Below are 27,806 nucleotides of genomic sequence, written 5' to 3'. Positions count from 1 at the left end.
GTTCTACCTTTGGGACAATATATGAAGAACTTACAGACAGGTAACATCATTGCTTTGAACTGTATAAAGGAGTGGACTTTAAAAGCCCCCAACCCACAGTCTGGGTTTTATCAGCTCTTTAAGTTTTATGTGGTCACCACCATTTCCTTCCATCTGTTTTAAGACAGTTTCTAGGAGGCCAAAAGTACTGTGAAGTAATGTCTCTCCACATATAGTGACTGCTCTATCTCCTCAACTGCAAAAATTGAAAATTAGGGAACACCAAAACAACATTACTCACAAAATGAATAGCAGAATCAGAATCCCTAGTCAACTATGGAACATCAATTACAAAGATATTGCCAATTTTCCTAATTTATTTTTAATAAGTAAAAAATTACTCAGTGGTACTGTATAGAATCATTAATTTTTGCATCTGGTATTTCAATCACAAACAGTGATTTCACAGTACAGAAATAAAACAGTGAGAAAAACTGTCATTAACTTTACCCTGGCTTTCTGGATTAGTAGCACTAAATAGAAGAAATGATGGGAATACCCATTATCTACACAGGAAAAAAAAAAAAAAAGGGCAATGACAAAAATGGCTGGTGGTTTTAATCACAAAATGAACCTAATGCTTATTGATGTTGTTTATCCGCTAAAGCACTAATGTCTATAAATGTGAACTGATGGCATGGTTCTAAATTTACCTCTGAAGAAATCTGGAGACTTAGATCAAATATAAGCAAGCTATCAGATCACCTCTAAGGACTGATGAATGGCTTCCTGGAAAATACGAGTTACTGCCACAGAGAAAACAAAGTGGAAGAGGGGAAAAAGACTTCTTATACAAAAGTTCTTTTGTTGTTCCTAGCCAATCAAGTTCCAAGTAACAAAGTCTTGATTTTCCTGGCTTCAATTTTAAGTAACATTAATTTTAAACATTACAGTTGTGATATGTATGATGGGGAAGGGTAAGACATGGTGAACAAAAATGGCTTATTTCAAGGTAGCCACTTCCTTTAAACTCATGTCTACTTCTCCCCACTCACCGATATACACATTATCCTTCAATCATACAAATTCACCCATCACCCCCTAATATATTTTCCCAAGTGGAAGTTTTAATGATTCTTTTACAGAATAATGAAACAATCTAGCTGGCTGACAAAGTAAACTATTTGTACTTGGAATAAGAGGAAAGTAAATACAGAGTGTAAAAAGAGATGGAATTGGAGTAATAATACTGATGTCAATCTAGTTTTTATCATAGTACCTATTAATGGCCTGAATCAAGAAAAGCAGCGAGAGGAAAATGACTCCCTGTAGTTATAAAATGCCAGTTGCTTTAGAATGCACAATAGCCTCAGAAATAAAAAGAATCACTTACTGTTCTCACTGAGTTTACAGTGGTAAATGCACTTTTTGTCATTTTAATGAAAGCACTTCCTCAATATTTCATATCAGAAAACAGAAAGTTTCTATCAATAAAGGCTTTAAAAAATAAATTTCTATTTTAGTCAACATCACCTTCCTTTCTGGAAATGGAGAATAAAAGAATGAGCTTTTCTTTAAAATAAAAATGAATATTAATTTTTTTCTGTCCATTTGACCACTGGAAGAAAAAAAATCAAGACTCAACTAGTGAAAATTTTTTAATTTCTCACTTTCATCTATTTCTAACAACACTCTGTTTACAAAATCTTTTAGTTTTACATACTGTGGCAATCAGGTTTAGAGTTTCAAATAAATAAAGTAGCCATATTAGAAGGCATAGTGAAGAATCAAATGATTAGCCACATTTACCTGTTCACATTCATGGATTCTTTACGAAAGTTGTCAGAGTCCATAAAATACTGTTTACACTTAGTCAAAAGTTAACATGTGTCATCTGACCTACTGCTCATGGCTTACAACACTGATACTATCAATAAAAAGCCCGATTTTTGGGTGACAGTGATACAACAAATTCTGGCTAAACTAACAGGTAATAGGAGAATATATTTTAACTGCACAATTTAAAATATCCACTTTTTATCCACTGCCACCATCTCCCCCTGCACTGGTGTTAAATTCTCAAACTTAGTTATCAGGAGTACGGGGTGCCAAACACTATTTTTATAGAAAAACGGGTTTCAAATAATAAATGAAAAGAACTCATAAAATAGGATTAAACTGTTTGGATAGCTACATTTGTTACTTTCAATTTCTTGATCCTTATCTTTTCCAATCATGGAAAGAGGTTAATACACACATTTGTTGCAAGCACTACAAAAGAGCATTCCAGTTCAAACTTGCTTGAGATCACATCCATGTATGAAGCACTAGACAAGTGTACACTATACTCCAAACTGTTTTACAATTCTTCGATGTAGTTTCCTACTGGTGTTTCCTTTAAATTAAGGCTTCTTCAAGGAGAAATCCATAATATTATGAGCTAGTATTTTTAGATTCCGAATTAAGTGCACTCCTTCCAAAAAGCAAGTAGTACTGAAGTAACTTTAGAAAACTTCTGTTAATCAGCGTCATGACTGAAGTAGTATCTTACTGGAGGTCCAGGCAAATCTTCATCTCCATCAGTGTCTGGGGCAAATGACACAGTAAGATCCACATACTTCTTTTCAGTAGAAGGTTTCACAAGTTTATGCATTCTAAGAAAAATAAGCAAGAAAAAATAATTTGGTGAATTCTATAAAATGAAAGAGTGAATTGCTGACTAATATTACCAAGATAATCTAGACTTGTATCTAGATTCTAAATTTGTTTTTAAATCTAATAACCCATTTGCTTTCACATATTCATTTTTCCTTATGAAAAGTTCTAAACTTAAGACACTCATTTACCTAAATGTGAATCAATTTGTTGTTGTCTTGTGCCATCCAGTTGATTCTGACTCAAAGCAACCTTATAGGGCAGAGTAGAACTGACCCCCAGGGTTTCCAAGGCTGTAATTTTTATGGAAGCACATTTTCCCTCTGCAGGAGCAGCTGGTGGGTTCAAACCGCTGAGCTTTCAGTTAGCAGCCAAGAGCTTTAACTACTGCTCTGAAGTCTCTTTTGACTATATACATATGTAAGGAGCCCTGGTGCTGCAGTGACTAAGCGCTCAACTGCTGAAAGGTCAGTGGTTTGAACCCATGAGCCACTCTAGGGGAGAAAGATGTGGCAGTCTGCTTCTGTAAAGATTGGAGTCTTGGAAACCCTATGCAGGGGGCAAATCTACTTTGTCTTGTAGGGTTGCTATAAGTTGGAGTCAACTCAGCAAGGGGTTTGGTTTTTGTCTGAATCAATTTGGACAACCGCTGGTAATGATAAAGAATACAGACCATTTATTAGGAGACAAACAAAAAATGAGCAATACTTTAAAGAAATGAATCCTCTTTAACTCCCTATAAAGTTTGGAGGCATCATTATGCAAACTACAAATACCACAAGGGTAAGTTTTACCTTTCCCTTATGTTCTACACTTATCCTGTCTATTAACTGAAAAACCACTTCCTCCTTGCTTCTGTCACTGGTGTCATAAATCAAGCCACTACCATATATCCCTTAGATTATTGCACTAGATATTAGCCAGCTGTCTCTTTCCAATTTCTCTATTTCCAACCTATAAAGCCACCAGGATTCTTTTTAAAATGTAAATTTCATATTATTCAGCTGCCTAATAATCAATTATATATTGTATGTAATGTTACTATCAGATATTGTATACCTACCTCATGCCAGGCTCTGAACTATATAATCTTATTTAATCCTCAATAACATCTCTCATATTTTACAAAGATATTTTGTCCCATATATTCCTTTTCATTCTTTCTACCATCCATTCTTACTACATCCTTAAGCCATTCCAAAATAGTTTATTTTCCAAAGAGATTATGCATCATACAATATGACAGACTGAGAAAGAAGTGGGGAAAAAACTTAGAAGGGTAAACTGGAAACCGGATTATTAGGCATACTGCAGATCATTATAAGGGCTCTGGCTTTACTCTGAGTGATATGGGGAGCCACTGCAAGATTTTGAGAACAGGGGCATGATGTAACTAATGCTTAAAAATAATCACTCTGGTTACTGTGTTGAGGAAATGACTGTAAGGGCTAAGGGCAGAACAGGAAGACCTGTGAAGAGTCTACTGCAGTAATATAGGCAAGAAATGATACAGGCAAGATATGATGGCAGTTTAGACCAGGGTAGTTGTAGTTAAGTGACGAGGACTGGTCCGATTCTGGTGCTAATGGACTGAAGGTGGCATGTAAAAGAAGGAGAGAAGTCAAAAGTGATGTCAAAATTTCTGGCCTGAGCAAGTGCAAATATGGTGCTGCTATTAACTAAGATGGAAAACAGCGCCAGTAGAGTAAGACTTAAAGAAGATCATGCATTAAATTTTGGACTTACTGAGTTTGAGTTATTTATTACTTATTTATGCCAGTTATCAATGTACTGTTTCTCTGCTGGAAAATTAACTTTCTTTGCTCTGCTTTGTGTTCTGAAGTTGGACCCTGTACATCTTTCTCCTCTGCCAGCTGGCACAACATAAGGCTTTATCAACAAAGGACACTGAAGTGATATTGTAAGATGATGGCGGCAGGAAGACATTTCCCTTCTTGGTTCTGGTAATCCATTTTAATTCAGTGCAGAAACTGAGGACCCCTGCGGACCAACCTCTGTTGTGCCCTCAGGCCACTCTCCCTACCCAGGGGTCTCTTCCAGTGGACTCCATGGCAACTCTAGTGATACCCTTCCCGATTGCTGTACAGTTGATTACAACACATAGTGACCCTACAGGTCAGAGTAGAACTGGTGGATTTGAATTTTCAACCTTCTGGTTAGCAGGTGTAGCTCTGAACTGCTACGCCACCAGGGTTTACAAACCTGGCCTTCCCATATTCTCTGGCAACACTGGGCAGCTTCTACAAATCAGCTCTGCAGCAAACCTTCTGGCAAGTTTATTTCCCAGTGGCCAGCTACATGCTCTTGTGGCAGCCATATTCTTTCTGAAGACATTTTTGGAAGTAACAACTGGAGGGGGGTGTGTGTGTGTTACTGGCATCTACCGTGTAGAGGTCCGGGATGCTGCTAAACATCCTATAACGCACAGAACAGATCCTCTCACAATAAAGCACAGTAGCTGCCTTTTTTGGGTACCTGTTACTTCTGGACCCTCACAGTCCTCTTCTACCCGCTAAAATGCCCTTTATCAGTGATTCTTTATATTAAATCTTACCTGTTCAAATAACTGGTATGATTTCTACTATCTCCTGACTGGTCCCTGGCTGATACACCATGTGTTATGAACTATGTCTCCCCAAAATACACATTGTAAACCGTAACCTCTATGCCTGTGGTGTAACACTGGTGGTGCAGTGGTTAAGAGCTCACTGTTAACCAAAAGGTCGGTGGTTTGAATCCACCAGCTGCTCCTTGGAAACCCTATGGGGCAGTTCTACTCTGTCCTATAGGGCCGCTAAGAATTGGAATTGACTTGAAAGCAATGGGTTTAGTTTTCTTTATGCCTGTGGTTATAATTTCACTTGGGAATGGGTTGTCTTTGTTATGTTAATGAAGGATTAATGTAAGGTTGTCTTGAGTCAATCTCTCTTGAGATATTAAAAGAGATTAAAGAAACAAGTGAGCAAACAGAGATGGGGGAAGACAGATACAAAGCCACATGAAAATTGCTGTGGAGCAGAAGCTCAGAAGAGGCAAGCACGTTCCTCCAGAGAGAAAGCCTTTCCCTAGAACTGGCACTCTGAATTAGAACTTCTAGTCTCCTAAATTGTGAGAAAATAAATTTGTATGTTAAAGTCATCCACTTGTGGTATTTCTGTTACAGCAGCACTAGATAACTAAGACACCATTTAAGTGGAGATACATAGAAGGTAGTTGGATATATTAGTCTGGAGCTTGTGAGGCTCCTAGATTTAGAATACTAAATAACATGTAGATATTTTTTAATTTAAAGCTATGGGGCTAGATGAGGTTTTCAAAGGACTGGGTACAGACAGAGAGGAAACATCACAATATTAAGAGGTTGGGAAAAGAGGAAATAGCAAAGAAAACCAAGTGACAAAAACTATATGAAAGAGGGAAGAGTCAAATACTCGTGACGGACCAATTAAGTTGAGGATTCAGAAATGCCACTATTGTATTTAGCAACATGAGGTCACTGATGATCTTGAAAAGAACAGTTTCAGTAGAGAGCAGGGACAAAAACTGAAGCAGAACGGGTTTAAGAAAGAAAGGGAAGGAAGCATTGGAAACAGTAGGCAAAGGTAATTCTTTAAAGAGTTTTGTGCCAAAGGGGGCAAAGAAATAAGGTAGAAGCTGATGGAAAATGAGGGAAGTAGGTCAAGACAAGATTTTTGAAGACAGGAAATAACAATGGCTATGAGCCAACAAAGTAAAAAGCTGATGTAGGTGAAAAAAATGAGAATTGCTGAAGTACATGCCCTTCAGTGGGTAAGACAGAATGAGCTCTAGTACACATCTATACACTGGAAAATGCCTTTTGAGGAATTGCATTGGCAACACTGGGCAGCTTTATATAGGTAGGCAAGGCAGATGTATACTGAGTCGTCTTGTTTGAGAGAGAGAAAAGGATGTTGGTTGTCATTTGAAGAAAATTCCTTGAAGCTCTTTCTGTCTAAATTCTACTGGGATTATCTACTGTCAGTATTCAAGTGTTATCAGGCAACCTCCAAGCACAAGAAAAGGACAGAGTGTCCCCTGATAGTTAAATCTTGAAAACTCAGGATACACTTAAAAGATCAAAGCAGAAATATACAATTTCTTTACAAAAAGAATGAATGGCTTTTAATTCTACAGAATGTAACTAATCTAACAGATTGTATTATTTTAGGAAACAGGGTACTAATTAGAATGATGCACAAATGCAAAAAAGGGAAAGTGTAAGTGATGGGGGGCCTAACGCTGACAAGGCCTATTCACATAACATCCAGGTTAGAGAAAGCCTTTTATGCAAAGAATTATGGAGACATGAGTTAGATCTTTCTCAACTCTCTTTCTCTTACATTTCGCTTCCAATCTATCAGTAAATGTTAACAGACTCTACCTTCAAAATATATCCAGATCAGTTCTACATCAACTGCTACCACCTTGGTCCAAGCTGCCATCATCTCTTATATGGTGCCATGGACTGAATTGTGTCCCCTAATAATATGTCAACTTAGCTGGGTCATGAGTCTCAGTATTGTGTGATTGTCAATCATTTTATGTGACTTCCCTGTGTATTGTAAATCCTTCCAGTATGATTAAATGAGATGGATTAGTGGCAGTTACACTGATGAGATATACAAGATTAGATAGTGTTTTAAGCCAATCTCTCTGAGATATAAAACAGAAAAGCGAGCAGAATGACAGAGGGACCTTGAAACACCAAGAACGGGAGCAGAGCACATCCTTTGGACCTGAGGTTCCTGCACTGAGATACTCCTTGACCAAGTGAAGACTGATGACAAGGATGTTCCCTCCAGAGCCAACAGAGACAGAAAGCCTTCCCCTGGAGCTGGCACCCTGAATTTGGACTTTTAGCCTACTGGACTGTGACAGAATAAATTTCTTTGTTAAAGCCATCCACTTGTGGTATTTCTGTTATGGCAGCACTAGATGACTAACACATATGGATTATCACAAGAGCCTCCTAACTGGTTTAACTGCTTTTATCTTTTCTTCCTATTTATTCTCAATATATGATTACAGCGATTCTTTTAAAATAACAGGCTATGTCTTTTGGCTAACATAATCTGTATCTTGCCTGCCTAGCTCCCTTGCTCCCAACTTCCTCATCTCATACCACTATCCCTCGCACCAACCACACTTCAACTTCCTTACTACTTAAGTTAACAGTGTTTTATAGACCTTCTGAACAAAGTTAAGAATGCTTTATCTCAGAGCCTTTGCCTCTGTTATTCCCTTGACCTTGACAACTCTTCTTCCCAACGTCCACATTTTTGCTCTCTCTCTTCCTTTAGGTCTCTGCTCAAATGCTCCGTATCAGGTTGGCTTTCTCTGCTCCACTCATAGAATGCTATTATAGCAACTCAACACTCCCACTTTCCACATTCTCTTTTCCCTTTATTTTCTCCATAATAGTTATCACCATTTGACATACTTGTGTAGTTGTTATGCAAGATCCTGAAGTAGAGGTAACTACTTTGCTTTGCTCAGTGCTATATCCCTAAAGCTCAGAATAGCGCCAGACATATAATTGGTACTCTTTAACAAAACAGTATTAAATAAATGAATAAAATTATTTGGCATTCTTGTTTTATATCCCAGTCTCATAAGCCTGGTCATTATGTGTCTCCACAAAAGAGATGGATTTACTTTTACTCACTGTGTTGAGTAAATCAAGTTTTTAGGACTACTGGCTGAAGAACTGACTCTGGACAATAATAAATTCACAAAAGTATTGTATTCCTATGAATTTTTCTTGAAAGGTAGCCTGTTGGTGTACACTTGGCATATTTACTATCTTTATAAAAAAAAAAAAAATCTTTACGGATACCATTAATTAGATAAGAGTAAATCACATCTTTATCTGAACTTCAATAACCTTTATATATAATTTTCTGGTGTGGATTCAGCTTATGTTTCAATTCTTGTGACCCTTTCATATATACTGATACTTACGTTAACTTCAACCTTTTAGCATGACCAGGCACTACAGGAACATAAAGCATCTTGACTCCCTGTACCACCATCGTTGGCTCAATTCCATACTTTTCCTAAAAGTTAACACCCAAAAGAGAAAAAAATCAACACCCCATCCAAATATAAAATTCTGAGTGACAATGCTGATTTGCAACCAGTAAAAAGAGAGCAAATAAACTCTTGTTAAGTAGTACTGGTGACTTCCAATGAAGTTATGGATAAAACACCAGACCCCAAGCTACTAATGAACCAAGTAAACAAAAGTGCCTCACTTTGACTGCATTTATGAAATCCAAGAGAGTAAAATCTTCTTTTCCATGTATAATCCATCTGTCCCAGATCGTAAATGATATTCCATTTCTGTTGTAAAAAAAATGTTCAGAACGGACACATTTAATTTTCTTCCCTTTAATTAAAAATAAAACCTCAGCAGTCCATTATTTGTGATTTGGCTAGAAATGAACATGGAGGAAAAATACCACATCTTAAATATTTCAGAATCTTTTTTGTCCATCACACTAAACAGGTAACCATTTTTATCAGTATCTTGTTGATCCTTCCACTGTCTCATTATAAATCAAAATATCTTAGTAAGAGTGCTCTCTAACATGTGTGTGCTCTTCCGTCTCTCTCTCTTTAAACAGTTGCATAAGTTTCATTTTCTAGGTGTTCTAGTTCCTCATTGCTGGACACTTGGGTTGTCTCTAATCTCTGGCTATCATGAGCAATGCCAGGATAAATATCCTATATACATACATTTTAGATGTGTGCAAATGTATTTGCAGGTTTGAAATATGGTACCCTATTTCCTTAATTATCAGCTATATTATTTTGCACTCTCATCAGCAATGTGTGAGAGTTCTTGTTTTCTCACAGCCTTGCCAAGGTAGGTGTTTTCAAACTTTTGGTTGGTGCCAATCTGAAAAATATCAGAGAAATGGTTTTGAACTGTCACACGGCTTGTGGAACTAGATCCTAAATTCAGGATCCACAGACACCAGAGTGCCTTCTAGTTCATCTGGCTTAAGAAGACAATACAAAACAATAAAGAAAGCACAATGCTATCCAGTGTGGCAGGTTAAGTGCTGTTGGAGTTCTTTGGCTGGTTTAGTCAAGAAATGCTTCATGAAGATGGGATTTGATTTGGTCTTCTAGTGATTGTTAGGATTTATAAATATATATAGAAGAAAAGAAGAGGTGAAGCCAATATCTCTCTCTTAAAAAGTAAAATATTTTAGTTCACTTTCATTATATAAGAGAAATAGACCTTCATGCATACCTGATTTCAGTTTTTCTTACTTCAGATGTCTCTGTAAACACTATAATTGGAATGGCTAAGTTCAGGAAACAATTTTTATAAGCTTCAAATGGATAGCCACCAGCTACTTTGAGCATCTCCAATGCAACCTAGATTTAAAAAAGTGATCTGATTATGTAAAAGCCTAAAACTATTCATGACTGTAACTTCATCTATTCAATTTTCCTAAATTCTTCTCAAGCATTTCTCTTTAAAGAGAAACAGCAGCTATCTGACCACAGTAATGTAAACAACTTCTTTTTAAGTCTCTCCACTTTAAGTATATTTTATACTTTCAAACAGTTCTATACAGGATGAACAAAGTTATTCAGAAAAATACATTAACCTGATTATGTAATTTCCTTAGAAAGCAGATACTAGGACTTAAAAAATACAAGTCTAAAGTCATTTAACAAAGGTACCAAAAAAACCAAAGCAAACCCGCTGCCATCGAGTTGATTCTGACTCATAACGACCCTATAGGACAGGGCAGAACTGTCCCATACAGTTTTTGAGGTGAGGCTAGTGGATTCGAACTGCTGATTCTTGGCTAACAGCCAAGCTCTTACCCACTTCACCACTAATTTAGGTACAGATAGCCCTATAAAACTGCTAAGACTAACAATACAGTACAAAATAGTGCAGTATAATAACTGAGGACCATACTAAAGATCCTGCATCACCAAGAAAAAAATTACAATGGGAATGGAATAACTAGAATAGAAATAATGTTGATACAATGTGAAGAATGCAGCCAATATCACTGAACGATACGTATAGAAATACTTTATTAAAAGAAAAAATAAAGAAAACATTAAATTGAAGAAAATCCAAATCAGACATAAATTACATTTTTTTTTTTAAAGCAAAGAACTAAAATCCAATATAATCAAAGAGCAAAGATTAGGGCAGTTCATTTTATTCAAGAAAAACAGGGCTCCTGGTTTGTATGTAGGGTACAAAGGTAACTGATAGGATTATTACCTGCAAGAAAAATTATAATCTATTTATTTTGAGCTTATTTTTTATATTAAAATGTTTATATATTTTTAAGATCTCAAAACATGGATTATTGCATTTTCAGAAGTGTTTAAAATTTTAAATAATAAGATCAATATTTATCTGCTCTCTAAAATATCTGACCGGGGATGGCTGGGGGTGGTATGGTGGGTCCAAGACAAAGAAAAGGCAATGCAAAAGAAGCTCTTTACTTCAAAGAATAATAAACTCACCAAGCCAGACACTGCAGCAGTGGATGTTGCTATAGCAGGTATGATTTTACCAGCTATACGTTTTGTTTTGAAACGGTTAGCTGGTTCAATACTATACATCTTCGCACGAAGATTGGATGCAGCGGTGATGAAATCTATGTGCCCATTATGATCATCATCTTTTTCAAATGAAAGTACTGCCATCTGAAGGTCACCTGATCATAACAGGCAGAAAAACAAAGTTGTCTAGCAAATAGAAAAGGTTTAACTTGGTAAAAAGGAATGTGGGTTCATTAAAGATTCTTTTGTTTGTATTTTTAAATGATGGATTTAATACTACTAAAAAGAAAAGTTTCTATATAAAAAGCATTGCTCCTTGTTCAGTGGTGATAAAAAGATAAAAGATAAAGTCACGTACAACATCTGCTACCAAGTGATTTACAATAAAAATAAGTCAATGTTGTGCATTGTTCAAAAAACTGATCCCGTAAATACTATTCTGAAACATTTACCCTCTGATAACTAAGAATAGGGTGAGTTGGTCAATAGGTCTTTCTGAAATCTTTCCAGGTCATTCTGTAAACAGGGATAACCTGATCTGTGATAAGAAAATAAGAAAAGGTACTCAGTTTTTTCTAGAACTAAAATCATTAAATTAAAATAACTCTTTTATTTGTAAATTAAATAGTTGGCTATTCTAGGTCATTTTTTTTCCTGAAATTTTATTGGCTTGTGCATAAAATCACCAAAGTTTGGGAACTGTTGATTCATATAACGAAACGATGGTGAACAAGCCTAAGAACATTAGTAAACAGCTCTGTTTTAATACAGACGGCTTAAAAACTGAGGACTTAAATGCCTTGATATTTAAGACCATTTATGCAAGGATGTATGTTGGTCAACTCAAAGAGTCCTAATCAGTAATTACAGAGACTAAGAATCTAAGAGACCTGCCTATGTTTCTTTTCCCTAAAGTGATTTAACTGGGTCTATCTAAGGGTTTTTTTTTTAATCTAAGGGTTAGTCTCCACAAAGACCCCATTTTTAGTTAATTAGGCTAACCATAAGTTAAACAGGAATTACAAAACAGAAGCAAGAACTAAAACAATCAGAAAAGCAACAACACATCAGTCAATGCGATTTGGAGAATTAGATTTCAACCTCTGAGCATGGGGATGCCAGCCAAACCATACCCATTGCTATAGTCTATTCCAACTCATGGTGACCCTATAGGACAGAGCAGAACTGTACCACAGGGTTTCCAAGGCTGTAATCTTTATGGAAGCTGACTGTTACATCTTTCTCCCATGGAGCGGCTGGTGGGTTCTAAGCACTGACCTTTTGGTTGGCAGCCGAATGCTTAACCACAGCGCCACCAGGGTTAGTGTTGGGAAAATGGTGAATTTAGTCAGTTAAAGATGAACAGAGACTTTCACGTGATCATAAAATCAATTAATACTATTGCTATTGTATTGCTTTGTTATTTAATCCCACAAGATTTTGGTATAGAGTTTAGTGAAAATAAGAAGTTACCCAGTTCAAAACCTATTGTAAAGACTTCCCCTTACTTTCGGTAGCTTCATTAGATGAAATAGCCTTTTCTAGTTGGAAAGCAGCATTCCTCTCATCTTCATTGCTAATGGGAACATGGTCTGGTTTCCTTGCAGTTTCATCTGTTTGAACAACCTTTAAATATATGTTATGTATTTGTTAATGTTACCACATCCTTTACCTCATGTTTACCATTTATCCATCTTATCAAATAAATTACATAAAGAGAAAGGGACCTATATTGTATCCTCTCCATCTATTTTAATCAGATTATTAATCATTATAGTACTTCATATCTTTCATTAGTAACTAAGATTACATTATTTATGTATTTGTTGACTTGTTTATTACCTATTTCCTCACACTCCTCACATGTAAATTCTATGAGAACAGGAATCTTCACCTATCTTGTCCAGTGAGAGAACTCCAATGTATCTAAACAAAGTTGCTCACAGTAGGTGTCGAAAATATCTACCGAATACTCTGTAAGATTTGAGTCCATACAGACCTCTTAAAATTCCATACTAAAATAAAGTTAACATTAATAAACAATTAGTTGTTTAAGAAGTTGTTTTCTAAAGAAGAGAATGCCTTCTTTCATATAGAAAGTTTACCATGTTTAGGGCAGCACATACCACAAATAATTTATTTTTAAGAAATTACTTATCAGTCATTTGATGGGGTGAATGTATTTTACATGTGTCAAGGACATGAATTTTGGGGGGCCAAAGGATGGAATGTCATAGATTGAACTGTGTCCCCCATAAATACGTGTCACCTTGGCTAGGCTATGATTCCTAGCATTGTGTTATTGTCTTCCATTTGTCTTTTGATGTAATTTTTCTATGTGTTGTAAATCCTAATCTCTGCCTGTGGTTAATGAGGCAGGTTATGTTCAAGATCAGGTAATATTAAAGAGGATTAGGGTGGGATGCAACACCCTTACTCAGGTCACATCCTGAACCAATGTAAGGGGAGTTTCCCCAGGGTGTGGCCTGCATCACCCTTTTATCTTACAAAAGATAAAAGGAAAGAAAAGCCAGCAGAGAGACAGGGACCTCATGCCACCAAGAAAGAAGTGCCAGAAGTGGAGTGTGTCCTTTGGATCCAGGGTTCCTGTGCTGACAAGCTCCTAGACCTGGGGAAGATTGATCACAAGGACCTTCCCCCAGAACTAACAGAGGGAAAAGCCTTCCCTTAGAGCTGGTACCCTGAATTTGGACCACTAGCCTCCTAAACTGAGAGAGAATAAATCTCCCTTTGCTAAAGCCAGCCACTTGTGGTATTCCTGTTACAACAGCAGTAGATAACAAAGATACCATTTATGAGGATAATGAAGTTAATATTCTCAAACCAAGAAATAAGCTACATTATCACTAATTACAGTAAAACCAAAAGCATTGCTGTCAAGTCGATTCTGACTAACAGTGACCCTATACAACAGAATAGAATTGCCCCCTTGGGTTTTCAAAGGGTGGCTGGGGGATCTGAACTGCAGACCTTTTGGGTTAGCAGCCAAATGCTTAACCACTGCACCACCAAGGCTCTACTAAGTATAATACTATTTCTTACTTAAAAAAATACATCCAACTCAAGTTTTTACAGATTAAACATTATTATAAGCATTCAAGAAATATTAAGGAGTCAGGGAATAGAAACATTTGTTTGCCAGAATGCCAAGTTAAGATTTTTGGCTGTGGCATCTGTAACTAGAAGTGCTGGGCCCTGAAGCCTCAGTGTAAGCTGCTTCAGGGAGTTGTAAAAAAGATCATAATTTATGTTAAAACTGTAGCTAAATCGCTCAGGATAATTTATTACCCCAAAACTTTGATACAGAGAGAAATGCAAGTCAGAAAATGTATTGAAGCAAAAGCATTAAATAAAGGCCGACAAAGTTATTGAAGCATCTTTCCTTGACTGTATCTAGGAGATCTGCCTGTGAGTAATATGGGCTCCATGTTTATTCCTGCGGTACTTTTATCCTTTATATGCTACAAGTCATGGACGTTTCATTCAGCAAACTCATCTACTTGTACAAAATCAATGCCTCTAACTTTCTCTTCCCTAAAATAAATCACAGAGTGGAAGAGTGTAAACACCACATCTTTTTTGAACTTTGTAGGGCTTAGCTAAAGGGGTAAGTGGAACAGACAGTTGTTTTGTGGATTTTTTTAGAGCACTTGCAAAAAAAAAAAAAAATCTATACCATATACATGCAAAAAAGCATACTAAATATTTTAAACCTTCCTATTTACCCCGCCTAAATTTTATGTCCCATTTTTATTAACACCCTCTATAAATCTTTTTCTTCCCAACATTATTTACCTGGCAAAATCAACCCAATTTTCCATATACAGGTAGTCCACAACTTACGACACAGTTGAATTATTACCAACTGCACTTAGGATCATCTGTTTTTTTTGGTTTATCTTATCGTTAGTAATATGTACTACATACAGTGTTGCAGCGCATGATTTGCTGATGTTATCATTCTCAGATGTTCAGAGATTGAATTTATAAAGATTCCAATAATAAAAGGCAATAAAAATGAAAACAAACAAAGAGGTCATTCTATTTACGTCAGAACTGACAGAGCTGTTGGAACGGAACCCCATCCCAAGTCACCCCAACCGTATTCTGTGGTTGAATCAAAGCTGTTAAATATGACTACAGAAAAGAAATCCTCTTTTCTCTATATTTAGTGGAATACATTAAGTGGCTCCTCAGTGCTGTCTAGCAGTTCTACTACATTTTCTAATTACATGATTTTTCCCACTTCCCTGGGCAATCACTTCACTTTTTTTTTCCTCTGTTCAAACTTCCTTTATCTCCTCCTCAGCAGTTAAGCTTGCTTCTGGTGTCAACTAAGAAAAAAACAATCTTTTCTCTCTCACTTCATTTCCAATCTATTACAAATCCTGTCAGGGCTACTGTAAAATATGTCCTACGGGATTCAACCTCTAATCACAATTTCCCTGCTACCTTCTACCTTCATCCAAACCATCACAACCTCTTATGTTACTGTACTATCGTAATAACTTTTCCTGCTTCCCCTTTTGAGCCCCATACAGTCAATTTTTAACACAATAACCACAGTAATGTTTTTAAATGTAAGTCAGATCAAGTCAGTCCTCTGCTCAAAAAGCTCTACTAGCTTCTCATCTCATAGTACCTAACTACCTCACTAATTTTCAATTGCCTCATTTGCATGGGCAATGAATAAGGAAGATGGAAGAACTGATGTATCTGGATTACAGTGCTGACAATGAATACTGAATATACCAAAGGCTGAACAAATCTGTTCTGGAAGAAGTATAGACAGACTGCTTCTTAGAAGCAAGGATGGCAAGGCTTCATCTCCCTTGATCTCCCAAAGTCCATCTACTTTGGACATGTGATCAGGTAGGATCAATCCCTGGAGAAGGCACGCCTGGTAAAGTAGCGGGTCGGTGAAAAAGACGAGGACCCTCAACGAGATGGATTGACACACTGGCTACAAGAATGGGCTCAAACATAGCAACGATTATTAGGGGAACACAAAACCAGGCAATGCCTTGTTCTGTTACACATAACGTTGCTATGAGTTGGAATCAACTCTGCAGACGTAACAATAACCTCGCTAATATCTTCTACCACTCTTCCCACCTTGCTTACTTTTCCTCCATAACAACTTCTGGTCTTAAGATCTTACAAGGCCTTTCTGCGCACTTGTTTTTGCAGCCAGCACTGCCTTTTCACATTATCAGCAAGGCTCACACTCTTTACTTCCTTAAGGTTTCTGTTCAAGTGTTCTTCATTAGAGAGGCCTTTCTCTTCCATCCATATAAAATGACACTAGGTCATCATTACTTCCATTCCTTTTTTTTTTTCCTTAACACTTATCTCCATGTTGCAATTATACAATTAGCATTTGTTTGTCTCTGACCATTAGAATATAATCTCCATGAAAACAAGAACTTTGTTTTGTTCACTGCTAGATTCTCAGGCTTAAGAATGTGATCTGACAGAAGTAGAAGTTTAGTAGCTATTTGCTGTATGTGGAACTCAATTACTATTTGCTGAATGAATGAATTTCTAAACATACCTTGTTGGAAGGTTTGAATTCCTGAATCTTGACATCAGAAAGAATATCCAAGAGGGCATCTGCTGACAAGTCCTGTTTTTTTTAAAAATAATTTTATCAACAAATATATTCTTCTCATTCTGGGATTCTAAAGATAAAGGCATCCTTTATCATATTAAGATATTTCAATAATTTATCATCTGATTATTTAGACCATAACCATTTTGAGACATTTAACTTTATTTCTATAGAAATACTGTCCATAAAGGCTATGGGAAGGGTGAAAAACTACTTATTAGTCAACAAACCTGAAATATTAGTTCTTATTGCAAATTTCTAAAAAGGTAGTTTTAGGACTGGTTGTGACTATCTAATTGAGTCTCTTGAGATCAGGGACTTTTTCATTTCTTTTCCAGTTCCATTTGCCATTGAGACTCATGGCAACCCCACGTGTGTCAGGTGTGTCAGAGGGCAACTGTGCTAAATAATAGGGTTTTCAATGGCTGATTTTTTCAGAAATACATTGCCAGGGCTTTCTTCCAAAGTGCCTCTGGGTGACATCAAACCTCTAACATTTTGGTTAACAGCTGAGCATGTCAACCACTGGCACCACCTAGGGACTCCTTCATTTCTTTTATCTTTAATGTTTTACAAAGTTCCCTGCACAAAGTTATATACGTAGGCCCCAGGTGATGAACAAGATGTGTTCCTGTGTCTTTACGCTGAATTTGTAGGTAAGTTGGAACAGGTGCATACGGTTATGAGTTGGAATCAACTCCACAGCAACAGGTTTGGCTTCGGTTTTAGTCTACGAAAAGGCTTGAAGCCTTTTAAATGATTTCAAAGCTGTCAGTGCAGCAAGTGAAAGGATTGTGGTAAAGAATGTGTTGCAAGTAAGGGCTGATTCAAAGTGAGAGCAAATTTATATAACATTAAAAAGCCAACTAAGTCTGATGTTCTTAACCTGGGGACTGCCCGTACTCAATAAATACTGACTCAATAAATAAATGAGTAAATGGAATTAATATTTTGAGAAGTAGAAAAATATTTTAAAAGATCAAGATGAAATCAGATGAATTTAAGGCTATCAAATCCAGATTTATTAAGAAGCAGTTTAGGGAAAACTGAGATATACTGCTTTTGAGATCAACTACCACTCCTACGTGCCCTTCATAAAAAGAGTGAATGACAGTATTTCTACCAAACATCTACGGTGCATTTTAATGTGCAGAAACTCAAAAAAAAAAAAAAGGGGGGGGCAGCATTTTTATCTGGAGCCCAAACAGCCAGTGTTAACTATAAATCTGGCTCCATTATATCACATTAAAGACAAAATGTTGCTTCCATTTCCTCATTTAGTGTACTCAAAAGCATACCATTTAGCTCTAATATACATTCGTGAGGAAAAAAAAAAAAACCACTAAAACACATCTGCTCTCAAATAGAACTCTATTAGGTCCTTTGGATGTTAGTCAATGAAGATAACAGAAATGTCATATGGTGTAGCATTTTAAAATTTCCTGAGAAGCATGTAGGTTACTATCACATATTAACTCAAACAAATGTTAACAAAGAGAATAAGGAATATTTTTAAATTGCTATGAAATTATTCACTTTGGCTTTTCAGAATAATTAGGATAACTAGAGCTGATAAACAGGTTATAAATGCTTTAAAAATAATGTGTTGCTGCTTGTACCAATTTTGTTGTTCCACTAAAATTTAGAAAGTTTCTACTTCTATTTAATAATACTGCAACTAATGTTTAAACTTTCCTATGTTAGAATGAGCAACAATGAAATATGTATGTCAAAGAATAATTCTTACAACATATGAACACATTATGATGCAATTTTTCTATCAAAAATTGGTTTTTTATCATTTGCTAGGGCCCAAAGAATATCTTACCTTTTCTGTAAATGGAATGCAATATACCATAGCATATAGTTTTGCAGCATTCTGAATGAAACTGAAGTGCCTAATGAAATTAAAAAACAAAAGTTTGAATATACAATTAAAAAAAAATACAATTACGTTTAATTAATTAGGAATTATAGCCTTGAAAAAGTTGTATGAGGAAAAATAATCACAGAATTTTTGTTACAGAATTATTTTTTAAGAAGTTATGAAATTCTGATCTGTACCAAAATACTGTGAAGTAATAAAAGAGAAAACATCAAATGTCTATCCTCACAGAACAATGATATTCAGGTAATGATTATGACTATTTTGAGGAGGTTGTAGCCACAAGTAGAAAAACCGGACTAGTGAAAGATAATTCATTTTAATTCAGAATAAAATATTATACATTTGGTCTAAAGAGTGTGTTTCAGATTCAAACTAGGCAAATGAGTTTAAAAGCAAAAACAAAAATTAAGTTTTGTAGAAGTAATTCAAGATAAGGTGACTAGAAGCCTAAAATAAGCACGAAATGAGAAAATTAAGTACAGAGTTATCTGCTAAAAGTAACAGCAAGCTAAGTTTGTTTAATCAAATATATACACGTAAGTATGAATCTAACAAAAATATTAGATATATGTATTCATGCAAAGCCCAACTCCTTTGAAAACTAATTCGAAATTATTTAGGAAGCTGTTTAGTAGTAATTTTTTTTCATACAAATAAAATTTTTTTACATGCGGGCTTCATTAAATATATGAACATTTACTGCCATTTTACTTTTTCATGGATAAAGTCAAAGAAGGGAGTTTGGTTTTACCAGAGTAGATCTTTATTATAAAAGAGGTTATTTACCATTTAAATAAATGGATTCACATTTGTATGGGGGAAGGAATGTGGCTGGCTTTGTTGGCCAGACTGCTAGATAAGAGATTAACAGGGATGCAATCACTTAACATTAAAGAGCCTGAGGATTTTACCCTAAATGCGGTTAAAAAATTTACAATGGAGGATGCATATAAAACTGGATATAAACACTTACAAAGGTTCATTTAACTCAAATTTTATTGGCGAGGGGGGCCTCTTTGGTGATTGCCAAAACAAACCTAACAAAAAGATACAAACATTATTTTCAATGAAATTAGCCAGTATGTACATTAACTACATTAAAATTTCTTCCCAATAACTTGGTTATACTTACTGCCGTCTTTTAATCGTGTGTCCAGAGGGAAACAGTGAAGCAACTGTAGAGCCTAGAGAAAAAAAGAGTTAAAAAAAAAATCACTACTAATATTACCTTAGGTAAACATTGTTAAAAATAAATTTGCTTTTTTAAATATTTTTGTAGTTAATATATGCACATGATTCAACAGTCAAAATGCATAAAAAGATATACAGTAAAGTCACCCAGCCACCTTATACTCCATGTGTCCATTTTCCTGTCACTGACTCTATTCCTGGAGTAATCTCTATTATTTTTTTCAATACTTTTAGTTATTATTCTCCTCTCCCTCCAGCCCCTGGTAACCACTAATAACCCTTTGTCTCTATGCATTTGCCTATTCTCAGTATCTCATATAAGGGGGATCATACACTTATGATTTGACTTATTGTATCTGACTTATTTCACTTAGCATCTTTTCAAGTTTCATCCACGTATCATGGCATGTATCGGAACTTCATTTCTCTTTATGCCTAATATTTAATCCCTTTCTAACACAAACAGTGGCATATTTTACATATTATTCTGTACTTTCCAGAGCTAATTCTTAAAACATAAAATGAAAACAGAAAGAATACACACCATTTTATATCTATAGCTGAATTTTCCCATATTAAAAACAAAAAAAAAACCATGTTAAGATAGACCTTGAAACAAGAATGTTATTGGTAAGATGGTATTAGACAAAGAACTCATTTGTTTCCTGAAAGATAGCACTTGGTATTCTCCAGCAATTTACGCGTCTTTGTCTTCTTAAAACAGCTAGACAACACCTGAAGTGTGCAAATGAGTGGGGGCCATACAGACTACATCTTGCAACTAACCCCTGGAAGGGAAGGGAGGCACAATTCAATCATGTATAGTCAATGTTCAATCAATCATGACTACACACTGTGGCCCCAATCACGGCTATGCAATGAAGCTGATAAAAGGATTTGAACATGGAAGTTGGAGGGTGTTATGGATTGAATTGTATCACCCCCAACTATGTGTTATAAATCTTAAACTCCATGCCTATAGTTGTAATCTTATTTGGGAATGGATTGTCTCTGTTAACAAGGCAGGATTAGTATTCTTAAAATCAATCTCTTTTGAGATATAAAAGAGATTAAACAAGCAAATGAAAGCAGCAGTGATGAGGGCAGAGAGATACCAAGCCACATGAAGACTGCTCAGGAGCAGCAACTCAGAGAAGACAAGGACCACCTTCCTTCCTCCAGAGCCAACAGACAGAAAGCCTTTCCCTAGAGCCAGTGCTCTGAATTCAAACTTCTAGCCTCCTAAACTGGGAGAAAATAAATTTGTTTGTGAAAGCCATTCACTTGTGGTATTTCTGTTATAGCACCACTAGATAACTGAGACAGAGGGCTTCAGGGATTGGCGATAGGAGGTGCTCTCGGGAGGATGGGTCCCTGGAGACAGTGCAAGCCTCATGCTGGGACCCCCCTCAAGACCTCTCCTGGTGTGTCTCTTTGTATCCTTTCTAGTTACACTAAATGGATAACTGTTAAGTATAGACATAGTTTGTGAATTTTGTGAGCCGTTCTGGATAATTAACAAACCCGCAGTGGCAATTAGGGCTGTAAGGCACTGGTGTCTGCCTATTTGGCAGTTGGAAGGACAAAGTCCTTCTAAATTGCGTGTTCTGACTTAGCTCGGGTTGGCTAATTCAGAGAATGGATATGCAGGTCGTCAATTTGAAAGATGGTGTCCTTTTAACTTGTAAGGTTTAACCTAACTCCGAGGGGTTAGGGTCAGAGAGATAAAGTGCCACATGGGTGGCTGGCAAATAATGGAGATGTGGAAAAGTGAAGACTGAATCCATTTTCCAGGTTTCCTGCTGATCCTTACCATGTAGTTAACAATAAAGGTGGGATCTGCTCACCTTCCCCTTTTTTGGTGCACATGGTAGGAACAATACAAACAGTAATGCGGAAGGAAACCATATTTATTGGATTGAGGAACAAATGGGAAATGAAGAAGTGGAGACAGCAAGCACAGACTACTTTTCTAAGAAGTAGCGTCAAAAGTAAAAAGACAGTACAATCAAAACCATTTTTAAAAGATGAACTTCCTTTATATTCTGGTAGGTAACAGCCCAAAGAGGAAAAAATTAAAGCGGGAGAGGGCAGGATACACTCGCAGATGTAAAAAATTAGAGGTTGAGAATAACTTATGTGCCAGACTCTGTTCTAAATGTTTTACATGTATTAAACTCATTTGATCCTTACCACTACCCTAAAAAGTTGGTACCAATTTATTATCCTAATTTTACAGATGAGGAAATGGACACAAAATGATTATCAGAGCAAAAGTCCAACCGGATTCCTAACGACGTATCTTTACCTTCTCTTAGGCTCTTGTTTCTTCTCTAAACAACAAACTTCTTTTAGATTACAGGTGAAACATATTACTTACATTCTAGCAGGAATATCTACCTAAGGCCCAGTGGTGCACATAGAAGGACAAGGACCAGTTAAACATTAACTGACAAACCAATGGGTGGGGTTTAAATGAATTCTTTAATCAATAACATTCAAAGAGAAAAGAGTTGTGTGCCCCACACTTGTTCACATTTAATTTACTAATTTCTGAAAATCCTCCCAAAAGGGTAGACATTTCGAACCAATGAAATTAATTCAGTAATAGCTAAATGAGCCAAGGTCAGATCAGACCTTAATGTCCCATAATGCATACTTACCTTATGGTTAAAATATTTTTCAAACTTTAATCTTGCTAACTCTACACACTGGGACCAATTTCTAGGTCTTCTGCTAAGTAACTTAATAACTTGAAAACAGCCTTCTAAACTGTGTCCAGTTTGTATCTTCTACAATGGGAAAGAAAAAATACATATTCATTTAAACTCACACACACACACACAAAAAGTATTAGCCTCAGTTTGAAGTGCTAGCTCATGCATTTTATGATTTAAAAACCTTTTTTTCTCTTCACGTACCTTTTCTCTACCACTTTCCTCTCCCCTTCTTTTCAGAGGAGAGGGAGTGAGTGGAAGACAGCACATGAAATTTTAATTCTGAAGTTCTGTATCTCACAAGTTATCCTATGTCTTCCTAGCTATAAGTTATTAGTTCTATATATGTACTTACTATAACAAGTACTATAAATAATATTTTATACTAAAAAGGTGCCTTAAAGACTCAGGATTAAAGAAAAGTAAGGAAACATCTTTTGATGTAACCTCATTTTGAGAGTAAGGAGTGAGAGATGGTCCACTCATGAAATTTTCACTCGAACTCTTCCTTTTTTTTTCCCAAAGAGCTTAACAAGGCATTTTTTAAAATTTGTAGCTCTCCTATCATTATCATGTTCTCATTAGGTTTAAACATATTAACTGCTGTTTTGTGGATCACACATGGTCAAATACTGGCAATTTCATACAGCTCAAGCCAATTAAGAAAAAGAAGTCACTTATGACCTGCTAATGTCAAGGTTTTTAATGTATCATTTCTTTTTTAAAAAAAAATAATTTTGTTGTTGAGAAAATACACAACAAAACATACATCAATTCAGCTGTCTCTACATGTACAATTCAGTGACACTGATTTCATTCTTTGGGTTGCAGAACCATTTTCACCCTTCTTTTCTGAGTTGTTGCTCCCTCATTAACATAAACTCACTGCCCCCTAAGATTCCTATCTAATCTTTCGAGCTGTTGTTGCCACTTTGATCCCATACAGATAGTTCTTAAAAGAGCATAATGCTTAAGGCGGGCATTTTTTCCTAGTTAAGCTAATCTATTGTTTGGTTTTAAGACTTCAGGGGATATTTTTGTTTTAAATTTTAAAGATTATCTGAGAGCAACAGTTTCAGGGGTTCCTCCAGGCTCCACGGATCCACAAAGTCTGGAGTCTATGAGAATCTGAAATTCCATTCTGCATATTCCTCCTTTTGATCAGGATTCTTCTACGGAATCTTTGATCAAAATGTTCAGTAATGGCAGCCAGGCACCATCTAGTTCTTCTGGTTTCATGGCAAAGAAGCAGCTGTTCACGGAGGCAATCAGCCACACATTCTATATCCTCCTATTCCTTACTGTCCTACTTCCTCTGTTGTTCCCGATGAATAGTGACTAATTGTTGTATCCTGGATAGCTGCTTGCAAGCTTTTAAGACTCCAGGCACTATGCAACAAACTCGGATGTAGAACAGAAGCACTAAACTCATTATTAGGCCAATTAACTGGGATATACCACAAAACCATGACTCTTAAACTTCCAAACCAAGGAACCAAATCCTATGAGGTTTTTGGTTGTACATAAGCAGCCCCAGCAGCCTGACGTATCAATCGTTTCATTTATTATGTACAATATTGTTATACTATCTCCTTAAGGAGGTAAAATAAACCATTTGTAGGAAACTTAAAATAGAAGCCTGGGTAGTGCAAGTGATTTGTGATCGGCTGGTAACCTAAAGGTTGACAGTTCAAATTCCATCCAGTGGCTCAGCAGAAGAAAGACCTGGAGAACTGTTTCTGTAAAGATTAAGCCAAGAAAACCCTATGAAGAAGTTTTATTTTGTAACACTTGAGTCGGGGCTGATTTGATGACAGCTAACAACAACACAACAACAGGCAACTTGAAAAGAAGATTACACTGACACCAAGTGTTAGCCTGTATTAAAACGTACTGATGTTTACCTGTAAGACTTCTTCCGCAGAATGATAGGTTTGCCAAAATTTGTTGAACAACGAAGGCTTGTGGGAAAAGGAACTTTCAAACTGTAAGAGAGAGGTGGGAGAGAGGAGTTAAAAATAATCTGCTTAAAAGCTAGAAATATTTTCTTTCCTACTTTAAAAAAAAAAAAATTCTTGAAAATAAAAAACCTTCACCTTATCTCTTGCCCACTGTATAGTATGTTCGATAGCAGCTGGAAAGGACTTTAGAGTACAAAATGGTATTTCCTCTTCTGGGGGATCCCGCTAATTTAGGAAACATGATAAAAGACAGTTGAGAGAAGCAATGAAAATGAAAATTTATTATTGCTCTATTTTCCTTTTTTTTTGTTGTTTACTTTTGAGTGTTTTAAGGCTCTTAAAAAATAAAATCCAGACATGGATTTGTGCATTTTCTTTTTCCTAGCCAATAAAAAAGAAGAGAAAAAGTTAATTCCTTTGACGCCTAAACTGTTTAATGGCAACGTAACAATAAGGATCACTCTATTTTAATTTATTACTGTACACTCATTTGGCAGTCATTATATATCTAATTTTTATTTTTTTCCCCCAGAATCAAGGGAACATTTAAAATTCACAATACTTTCTACTTTGAAAAATAATTCAAGAATCCCCCCCATACAATGTGGAGAGAAAAACTGGGGAGCAAGGATCATATGTCCTCAATGTTTGCTACAGGTTCTTGCAAAACGTGTGTTATTAAATAAATGGCAAATGCCTATGCTGTCTCACTTGGAAGAACTACTACTGAAGAAACCTATATTCTACTGTAGTGTACTTTTTGCCTAGTCTCTAAAATGATCCATTTTGTCTCTTTATTACTTAGAGATTTATGTTTTAGTTTCTTTTTCTATTAAATTGCACTAAATATTTTAAAAGACAAAAGAGGGAAGTCAGAAAAGCATTAAATTCTAGTTTTTATGAGTATGAAGTCAGGAAATAGGAGGTTTAAGAAAGATGTAGAATGAATATCAAGGCAGCATTTAGAATTTTATAACATTTCCTACTTTGAAAATCTAATATGACACCTCATATTAGATATGATTTTCTTCTTTAATCGCCTTCAAACAAAACTTGTCAATTTAGTTTATTACAATGTTTTCATTAGATACATAACTTCTGATTACATTAGAATAAATAAGAAAATCAATTTTATAAAAATTTAAAATTTTTACTAGATCAAACATATCCATTAAATAAATGGATGCTAATGCTTCTAAAAGGTGTTCTTTTCCAATTTTGCAACTTGATTTGATTTTTTGAAAAATCCTAACACCTAGATCATTGGTTTTCAACTTTGGCAGTATCTAAAATCACCTGGGGTTTGAAAAAAAAAGCTACACCTACTTATATAAAATACATGTAAATAGACATTCTGGTCACACTTCTGGAAAACACCAATTCTTCAGTACAAGATTTTTGGGTGGTCAACAGTGCCTGTACTTTTACAGTGTCTCACAGGTATTTCTGACATGCATGCTTGGGGTGAAAATTACTAATTTAAATAAAAAACATTAGACATCAGTGTATGATGACTAGACTGACTTTCTTTATTTTTTGTATGTCAGCTCATATCTAACGCAATAAAATCAGATCAGTAAATTAATATAAACTCTGTTTTTGCTGACGCTTCTATTCTTAATCTAATAGTCTTAAGAAGCAATCGTATCACGCTACCTCTTTAAACTGAAAGGTTGTTGGAAAACTAAACCAAGCAGCTCTAAGGAATATACAGTAAATGGAAGCAAAACACTCCTGAAACACCAGAAACAAATTTTGTTAACTCAAAGAAAATAATAACTTCACCTATATTTTCAAAGATGCTTGTGCACTTATGTATGGGTATCACTGACACACTAAAAAGGAAGGATTAGGAAAGCTAAATAAAATTTGTTGATTGAAAAACACAAATGAAATACAAGATGTAAAGAAAAAGAAGGAGACATTTATTTCCAAACACTATTTACTTACATGACTGTTATAGGATTCAGTCAAATGAGGTACAATAACTTCCGTGTGTCCCTTAGTGCCCATTGTTCCAGAGTCTAATAGAGGTCGCAGATTTGCTAAACAACGGCTATTTGAAAAGAAAAACAGGTAACAAAGAAGTGAGCAATAACAAAAGGAAGTAGAGAACTTCCTGTCACTTTATATTGACCATTTCGCAGAAACTTCTTGATGGTACTACTTCAGGAAACAGATATGTTAGTAACAAATAGCACATTCGTTAGCTTCCCCCACCACCCATAAATTCTGTTGTTCAACCTACTAAAATTTTGGTCTCTCACTAGTATTGCCACTAACCAAAAAACCAAACCTGTTCCCATGGAGTCAATTCCAACTCATAGCAATGCCACAAGACAGAGTAGAACTGCCCCCTATGGTTTCCAAAGAGCGGTTGGTAGATTCAAACTGCTGACTTTGGTTAGCAGGCATAGATCTTAACCACTGTGCCACCAGGGCTCCATTATTACTACTACTATTACTAAAGGAAAAACAAACAAACAAAAAAACGTTGCTATGGAGTCGATTCCGACTCATAGCGATGCTATAGCACAGAGAACTGCCCAGCATTTCCATGGAGGGGCTGGTGGATTCAAACTGCTGACCTTTTGATTAGCAGTTCAGCTCTTAACCACTGTGCCACCAGGGCTCCACTACTATTACTACTGCTACAAAAACAACAGCAGCAACAACAACAAAAAATTCAGGGGTTTGTTAACTTTTTCTCCACCTTAACTCTTAACTGTATTACTCTTTCATCTCTTGCTTTCTAGTTTTTATTTTCTGACTACAATTTTTCTCAATGTTCCCTTTAGCCTAAACAATATTAACCCTTTTTCTCAATACTCACAATACTTATATTTTACACACTTAAATTTCTTTAAGTTTTCTTTCCTTTTTTTTCCCTCTTCTGCCAAACATTCAATTCCAAATTTTCCACTGTACTTCTTAACTGGTAAATTTTCCTTTATTGATATAGCTGTTCTAGTGCCCTAATGTTAAGGAGTCATATAAAGACCTAAGAAAGGTTATATCAGGAGTAGATATTACAGCCATTCATTCTTATACTCATTTAGCATCAGTTGGGGGGACTGAGTATACAGTAATGGGAAGATAAATGGCCCTTGCATAAATCGTCTCGTGAGGAGACAAACATTAAAGTAAAATATATGTCAATAAAGACAAGTGCTATGAAAGGAAAAGTAGAG

General features: G+C 35.9%; 1 protein-coding gene across 1 annotated transcript in view; it reads right to left on the bottom strand.

The window, feature by feature from the left end:
* Positions 1–1,619: 1,619 nt before the first annotated feature.
* Positions 1,620–27,806, bottom strand: part of UBA6 (ubiquitin like modifier activating enzyme 6) — a 101,662-nt gene continuing 75,475 nt past the window's right edge. The window contains exons 20-33 of the mRNA XM_049886098.1: positions 26,566–26,671; positions 24,751–24,840; positions 24,559–24,639; positions 22,601–22,729; positions 19,879–19,930; positions 19,720–19,783; positions 18,687–18,756; positions 16,802–16,873; positions 12,735–12,852; positions 11,188–11,381; positions 9,938–10,065; positions 8,931–9,018; positions 8,638–8,732; positions 1,620–2,633 (exon numbers count right to left, since the gene is read on the bottom strand). Of these exons, the coding sequence (XP_049742055.1) occupies positions 2,498–2,633; positions 8,638–8,732; positions 8,931–9,018; positions 9,938–10,065; positions 11,188–11,381; positions 12,735–12,852; positions 16,802–16,873; positions 18,687–18,756; positions 19,720–19,783; positions 19,879–19,930; positions 22,601–22,729; positions 24,559–24,639; positions 24,751–24,840; positions 26,566–26,671 (1,423 nt within the window). The 3' untranslated portion in view covers positions 1,620–2,497. The remainder of the gene's footprint in view (positions 2,634–8,637; positions 8,733–8,930; positions 9,019–9,937; positions 10,066–11,187; positions 11,382–12,734; positions 12,853–16,801; positions 16,874–18,686; positions 18,757–19,719; positions 19,784–19,878; positions 19,931–22,600; positions 22,730–24,558; positions 24,640–24,750; positions 24,841–26,565; positions 26,672–27,806) is intronic.

Source organism: Elephas maximus, chromosome 5, assembly GCF_024166365.1.
Source record: "Elephas maximus indicus isolate mEleMax1 chromosome 5, mEleMax1 primary haplotype, whole genome shotgun sequence".
In the NCBI taxonomy this organism is placed as follows: domain Eukaryota; kingdom Metazoa; phylum Chordata; class Mammalia; order Proboscidea; family Elephantidae; genus Elephas; species Elephas maximus.
The sequence above is the reverse complement of the archived record's forward strand: the minus strand, read 5'-3'. Positions and strand labels throughout refer to the sequence as shown.